Genomic DNA, 7,172 nt, shown 5'->3' with positions numbered 1-7,172 from the left:
TCAAACGGTACCGTGCGCGCTGTAAGCGTGATCCTGGCGCATAATGTAGAATACTTGTATTATCGATTTTCTTTTTCATCGTTGCGGTGAAATTTCACGCCTTTCTTATCACCCGGAGACTACACTGCACTTTTCCTATGAATAGACTAAAAATGGAAGGAAACTTTCGATTTCACCCTACTTGCTAGCCGAAGAAGAAGGCTTAACCGCATCGCGCTTTTTCTTTTCCAACGACTTTTGCAGAATTACAAAAATATATCGTGTTTCCGCTGTGTAATAGACTGCACAGCGGATTCGTTGCACAAGGACGTGAAAGGTGAACAACCAATACTCAACTCTTGTACTCCGTCGAAAGTAAATTGTGAACTTACTTTTCAGTATTTAGTGCTATGGATTATCCGTTTCGAAAAATTATTTTCCCGAACGAAGCTAAATCATTTTGATCCACAGCTAAATAACGTTCTTTTCTTGTTACGGTCGTCGATTATATACATTGATTATCTATAACAGAATACATCCATCAACAAAGAAAATTATTTCTATTATTATTATTATATAGATACGAGATTAGGAAGTGGCAGCACTAAATTTTTTACACGTGTTTTTTATTCACGTGAAACTATATCCGTATTACGCAAATTCTTGCAAGTATATCCCCCGGGCTGCAATTACACCAGAGGCAAAACGAGCAATTAAAAATATTGCGTAATGACAATAATATATCGTGCAGGATACTTTAAAAAGCAATTAACCTGGCAAAATTATAAATACAATTTCTTCCTGAATGCTTTGTCGATATACCTCGGTGCAAAATTGTGGACAAAATCACGAAAAGTTTCACTCTTATATCGGTACAGTATAAAAGGAACGACAAAAATGAATCACAACAAAGTTAAGTTGAAGATAGTATGAAATTACAATAATAAAAAATAAATTTTTTCAAATTAGATTTTCGCAAAGGAAAGACGGGCATTTTGTTTACAGAGCTTAGGAGCATTTCGCACATCTCCCAGTTCCAATCCCGCCTCGCTTGTGATAATTTAGCTTCGGTTGGCACCAGAACTGTAGCTTGTAACTTAGCTCACATATCTCGTGGGTACAATATGATCTACATTGCTGACCGAGGCGGACCCGGTAATGCTAATGATAATAAATTCACGGAGTCGCCCCGAGTCCTCGGTTAAGAAAGCGAATTTATGAACGAGATTGCGAAATATCGCGACTACCTTTCGGCGTGAATCCTTTGCCGAATCAAGACGCTATTTATATCAGAGTAGATTGAAACAAATTGAAAACGGTGCACGCGTGGAAGATAAATTTGCACACACACTTGCAGGCCCGCATATTATTCTTAAGCGAAGTATAACCAACGCCTTCAAGCACAGATTGAACTTCGCGTTGTAAAAGGTTCCCTCGTTTGATCCAGACTTATTAGAAATATTTTCGGCAATTGATGACGGTTTGAAAATGGAAACTCCCTCGTCTAATTGCAATTTACGACTTGCGTGGCGGCTAATCTCGACAGCCGGACGAACTGGTTTTATTTTCGCAATTTAATTCAGAACCTCATTTATGACATATTTAAGTCAAAACATGATAATTCAATTACACCAAACTGTTGTAACAATGGATTGAACATTAGCAACTACCGATGAATCATTTCATAAAGGAGTTGTAGTATCTAGATGTTATATTTACACTCATCACAGAATTAGTTTTTCACTGATCAACATAAAAGGTAAGTTGGAGGATTGATCGATAAAACAAACTTGTTTATATGAAATGCGATCAAAATTACATCAATATCTCGTTCAAAAGGATTGAACAACGTATTATGCTACTTCTGTATAGTCTAAAAACACTCATCCTTGATCATATTTTAGCAAATTGGTAAGGTAAACTTACGGTATATACGATAGTTGATTAGCTTAAGAATTACTTTACACCCATTGTCTCATTCCGCAAGGTGATAACTGTTTAAACAACATCGCAAGTAATTCTGTTCCAAAGATAACTGACAGAAGTAGACCTTTGTTGAACGCGACTTATGCTGGCAGTCGATAAACGGACTTGCATCACCGTTAAATTTATTTCAAACCTACCAGAGATAACTGAAACGCAGAACAGCTAGTATACCGACATTACACTTTATAATAAAACATTACTCGCGATACGACTACGAAAGCATCTATTAAGATTATATATTAATAATAATAATAATATTTATAATAATAAATATAATAAAGCATCTAATCGCAAACGCTAAAGCTACTGTACAGAAATGATCAACATATTAAAATTGAGTACTTACCTGTAAAATCAGAAAACAGTCATCGTTACTTAACATTTGTAGAGTAAACAGCCATCGACTTTCCCTGTCATTTTATCTACCGCCCAGGTTTCCAAGATCGTGTTATCGAAGGTCGAGATGAAATAGAAAAAAATTGTATACACAGGTGCTGATAAAAGTTGTAAATATTGTACAAACGTAAATAAGAATATTATCTACAAAAATTTGTTCTCGCGCATGAAAAGGACGGAATTTATTTCCAAGGTACCGCTTCCAGCTCCCATTGCTGCTCAGCGCTTTTGTTGCAGGTCGCGATGACTAAACCGTCTGACTTCTTCAGACTCAATTGAAGACACATTTTAGAGCCAAGGTGGACCAGGGTCTTTCTCTGAAATACAAACATTAAATTCAAATGCGAAGATATCGTTCCAAAATCACCAGTACTACAATTTAGATGACAAATTCCTAGAGTCCGTACAACTGGAATGCGATGATATTGCATGCACTGGTTGCCTAATGATGTCCGAGAGATTTTGTTTAATGATTGAAAAAGTAGAAACATATTTCAGGCATCGTTTAGTGTCTTTGTAGGAATTCGGTGGGCTACATGGACTTTTTAATTTCCATAGCCACTAATAGATCATCTGTAACTTGGCTTTCGACTTCGACTAACCTTAGCATCGTATTGCCACTTTTGTCTTCGAAGACCACTACACGCCATAATTTTGACCTTTGGTTTCTCGTGACGAGTATCACGCTCCGGAGCATCGAGGCATACACTTTCGTCTGTGACGATAACACCATCAGACGTCATCACGAACATTTGGCTAAGTTGGGGCGGCGAGATGCACGGTTCCATATCAGCGTTACCAAAGGGCTGGGTGTAGGTACCCTTGGTTACAGGACGCATCAGGCAGTCTCCAGTGACGGCGTGAATTATCTACGTAAAAAGGATCTGGATGAAACAGTTCAAGGCGAAAGAAATGTCCATCGAAGAGGCGTGAGCTTACCTTTCCGAAAAATCGATCATCCTTCGGGAAGAAGTGTTGTGGCCACACATTGTCCAGGTACCATTCAAAGCCTTTGCACTGTAGTCGTTCACGTACTGCCAGTCGTCCTCTGATCTGCTGCTTGTCCCTGAGTCGTTCCGCTGCTGTAACCAAAGTTCAACACTTGAATAGTTTTAAACAGTTTCACCGATGACATAAACGCGATTGACGCTTAATTTCATACCAAAGAAGAAGAGCATTTTCTGTATGATAAGTTAAGAGGCATCGACCAAGTTCTGTGTTCAAACTTCTGATCATTAACTGCCAGCGCGAAGTGTTTGTTGATGAACTTACCGGGGTTGAACTTGAAGTAAAACTCGGCCCACTCGTCCATCCAAACGAGGGCGACCCGTGCTAAATTTGAGTACAATATATCGCCAACACCTCCTGGAAATGTGTACGGAGAAGATTTTCGGAATAAATGACCAACGTGGGAACAAGGTGCGATCTCAACGCTGCCACCGCACTGCCAGGCCCTGAAAGACAACTCGAGGTTCTCTCCGCCCCAAATTTGCATCTGATCATCGTAACCGCCCAGCTCAAAGAAGTACTCTCTGTTCATGGAGAAGAGTCCTCCGGCCATTGCCGGGGTTTTGAAAGGGGCCACCATGTCACCGCGACGTTGTTCCAGCTTTGAGCCACCAAATGTCAGCCATCGGAAATGCAAATCCCAGTTAAAGGCACCCCAGTGAAGCTCGAACGATCTGGAACATTTGGTAATTATTGAAGCTGGGCTCATTGGCGCAAACTTTTGGCCATTTACCTCGTGTAACTGAACGTGTCATCGTTAATGATGTCGATGACAGGTGAAACGATTCTCGTTCTATTCTGAGCGACAGCGTCCAATAGCGGTTCAAGCCAACCTGAAAAATCAAACATCGGTTGCAGTTTCTTGCTCTTCGAAGACCAGAGCAAGTGGTCATCTAAGTGAGTTGACCTACCTACCAACGGTGCATTCGCAATGGGCATCGAGGAACGTCAGAACCTGTCCGGTCGCGTCTCCGGCTCCCAGAAGTCTGGCGTTTACAAGTCCAATTCTTTTTCCAGACCTCAAAACTCTGGTGGGTACCTCAAGGTTCCGGACATACTCGTCCAGCGGGGCACCCAGGAACTCTATCGTCAAAAAGTGTTTTTAGATTCTTTCTCTTCGTTTATCGATAAATTGACAAACGGTACACGAGAGCCTTAACATAATCAAAGCTTACCTCGATTGCTTGAGTCATCTACAAGAATTATCTCGTGCAGCAAATGCCTCGGCGATCTACCGATGACACTGTGAACCGTCCTTAACAATGTGCTCCAAGCTTCGTTGTGGAATACTATGATGACTGAGGTCGATGGCAAGTGCTTTGACCCTGAATATCGCGCGATGCACCTAGAAGTGAATTATTCAAATGGTTGTTTAAGCCGTAGGTACGGTCAATTGGATTAACTGCGGAATTCGTTACAGCGACGCGAAGGCTAGACGTGTATGCACGGATCTAGTGCATGTGGTTGTAGTAGATGTGACGGATATAGGCAAGGAGACACGGGAAATCGTACGTTTTTTTCCTCACGTCAGGTAGCGATCTGTTGAGCGGTATTCGATCGCTCGCCAGAAGGTTGAATCTGTTGATCTGGAAGAGCTGCTTCATCAGGACGAAGTCCTTCGGTGGTATCATCACCGGATTGCCATCCCTACCCTCGTAGGGTCGCGGGTTAAACATGTTCTTGTTCAACAGATCTGAAAATAAATCTTTCAACTAATAAATTACACTACAGCCTACAAAACGACAGCTCAAATGAATGATCGATGCGATAATGGTACACTTGGGCTGCGGCTCGGAATTAGCAACTCTGTTTCAAACAGCGATTTCTATTCGACAGTGATCAACTTGTCGCTCTCGAGGATTCAGCCCACTTGACCTTTGATACCTGACATTTGACCGTATATTTCATTTGTATTCGTACACGCGGTTGCATCCCGGTAAAAAAAAAATGCTTCGTCCGTCAATCCCATTAGTTATTCGGTTACGTTGGGTTGCCGAGTTCATTTAACTACGACGACGGTTCCAACAGTAATAGCAACCGCGTTGTTTCGAATTCACAGTGAGATCTGACATTACGTAATAGACCTTTACCTTGGTCAATGTTTGGGCTCTGCAGCGGGTCCACAGAATCCCCGATGTAATGACCCACGATCACTTGTATGCCGCGGTTGTCCATGTAACGCTTTTCACTGTCGAGAAGTCTGCAACATAGAAATTGGTATCGTTCGTTTCCACCTTGAACTTATCGTAGCGTTCGATTCATAATTCATTCGACGGTCACTTACCGCAGGGAAGCATCGTCTGGATCGTTGGGAGGATTTTTCGACCGATCAGATTGGCGTGGCCAGATCACGAACAAGCTGATCAATACCCCTACTGATAATAAAATGGGCCAGACGCGGAATAATTTTCGCATTTTTGGCAGCAGCATCTTGATAAACGGGCAAGAAACCTCGAGACCTTCCCACAATTTTTATGCTACTCTTACGTGCCGTTTTTTTTCATCTCTGACAAGTGACTCAATGCCAAATGATAGTTGCGCGCTTCTGATAATTTTCCCTCCTAAATATATCGCAATATTTTTATTCCGTTATCGTGTCATTCGCAGGTCATGACCAAAACCAAACATATCTCCAACTACGTAGCCCTGCAATCCGGAAAATGAACATCCATTATACCACTGTTCCAAATAATTTGTACAACTAGTATAACATACACACAAAATCCTTCTTTTTTTTTTCATAAAAAAAATATACTATTCTTTATTTTCCTTATATCACCTCGGTCAATGCACCCTGGAGCATCCGGTTCACGAACGCGGCGTATCAGTTTCAAATTAATTATTCAATGGTAATTAACTTTTATTTCGGTAAAAGGAAGGTGTTACGCGATAATAAAGTAACAATGCGCAAGTGCATTATATGTGGACTGCAGAGTAGAGTTGCAGTGCAGTTCGAGTCAATCAGGCGAATAAAATAATGAAGTTAATAAAGATTTAAGTGACAGTATTAAATCGTCGTGCTCGAAGCATCAACGATTAACGTACGTGGTCATCCGCATGCAAAAATAAATCTCTGCAACTTGCACTCGTTTGCAAAATTATACCGCAGTGTGATTTTTGCCAAATCGGCAAAACGTTGATTCGCCTTAGCGATCAGAAACCGATGTCCGTTCGTAATTGTACTCTTGTAATAATTACCGTATCTTAACTTTTCAGTTTAAATCCCGGCATCGATCTGTACTTCTGATCCATGGCCTCTTTCGCGTTGCCGGTCGCTCCTCGGTCAGACCGCACCGATTTCCTCTGCCGAATATATTTCGAAGAATTTACCGTACTGTCTCACTTTGCGTACCGCAGCGCGTAGCGCACTCAATTACTCTTCGATACGAACAAAATATGAGTAAAACGGACGTAGAGTAAACCACCAAGTTCACCACCTCTTCGACGGAGGATCAAGAAGACGCTTAAATAAATCTATCGAGCGTGGTCTTCGCTGCGTGACGCGCTTGGCTCGAATGAAAATGGCCACCAGTAAACTGGCTCTGGCTCGATGACGTCATCAATTTACAGTTACAGAGAAAGGAACCTGGTCGAGCAAACGGCTCTCACGGAGGCTTCTACACACACCGCGGTGTTAATAGATACCTGTGGATCGCAGAGGGCGAACTCAATCGCGTATATGTATAAACAGAATGTCAGCGAAAGGGGGAAGCTTTTTCATTTTATGTCCAATTGCTGTTCAATTTCTTACCTCTGAAATTTAGCCATCACTTTGCCATTTGAATATACGTAAATAAGTTAAT

The 7,172-nt window shown here is 41.5% G+C and overlaps 1 protein-coding gene across 4 annotated transcripts; it reads right to left on the bottom strand.

The window, feature by feature from the left end:
• Positions 1-2,449: 2,449 nt before the first annotated feature.
• Positions 2,450-6,902, bottom strand: LOC107223596 (polypeptide N-acetylgalactosaminyltransferase 3). Of its 4 annotated transcripts, none has more exons than XM_046745890.1 (11): positions 6,568-6,902; positions 5,654-6,015; positions 5,460-5,569; positions 4,882-5,074; positions 4,545-4,714; positions 4,285-4,452; positions 4,103-4,202; positions 3,634-4,043; positions 3,301-3,440; positions 2,964-3,230; positions 2,450-2,678 (listed from the first exon to the last, which is right to left on the bottom strand). In XM_046745890.1, the coding sequence occupies exons 2-11, from the start codon at positions 5,797-5,799 to the stop codon at positions 2,544-2,546; spliced, it is 1,839 nt and encodes a 612-aa protein (XP_046601846.1). In that variant the 5' UTR covers positions 5,800-6,015; positions 6,568-6,902; the 3' UTR covers positions 2,450-2,543. The 4 variants fall into 4 exon arrangements, with proteins under 4 accessions (XP_046601846.1, XP_046601799.1, XP_015518810.1 ...); XM_046745843.1 differs by having other exon boundaries at positions 3,301-3,443; positions 6,568-6,897; XM_015663324.2 differs by having other exon boundaries at positions 3,301-3,443; positions 4,882-5,062; positions 6,568-6,897.
• Positions 6,903-7,172: the final 270 nt, after the last annotated feature.

This window comes from Neodiprion lecontei, chromosome 1, assembly GCF_021901455.1.
Source record: "Neodiprion lecontei isolate iyNeoLeco1 chromosome 1, iyNeoLeco1.1, whole genome shotgun sequence".
NCBI classification, from domain to species: domain Eukaryota; kingdom Metazoa; phylum Arthropoda; class Insecta; order Hymenoptera; family Diprionidae; genus Neodiprion; species Neodiprion lecontei.
Note: the sequence above shows the minus strand (reverse complement) of the source record. Positions and strands in the feature narration are given on the sequence as shown.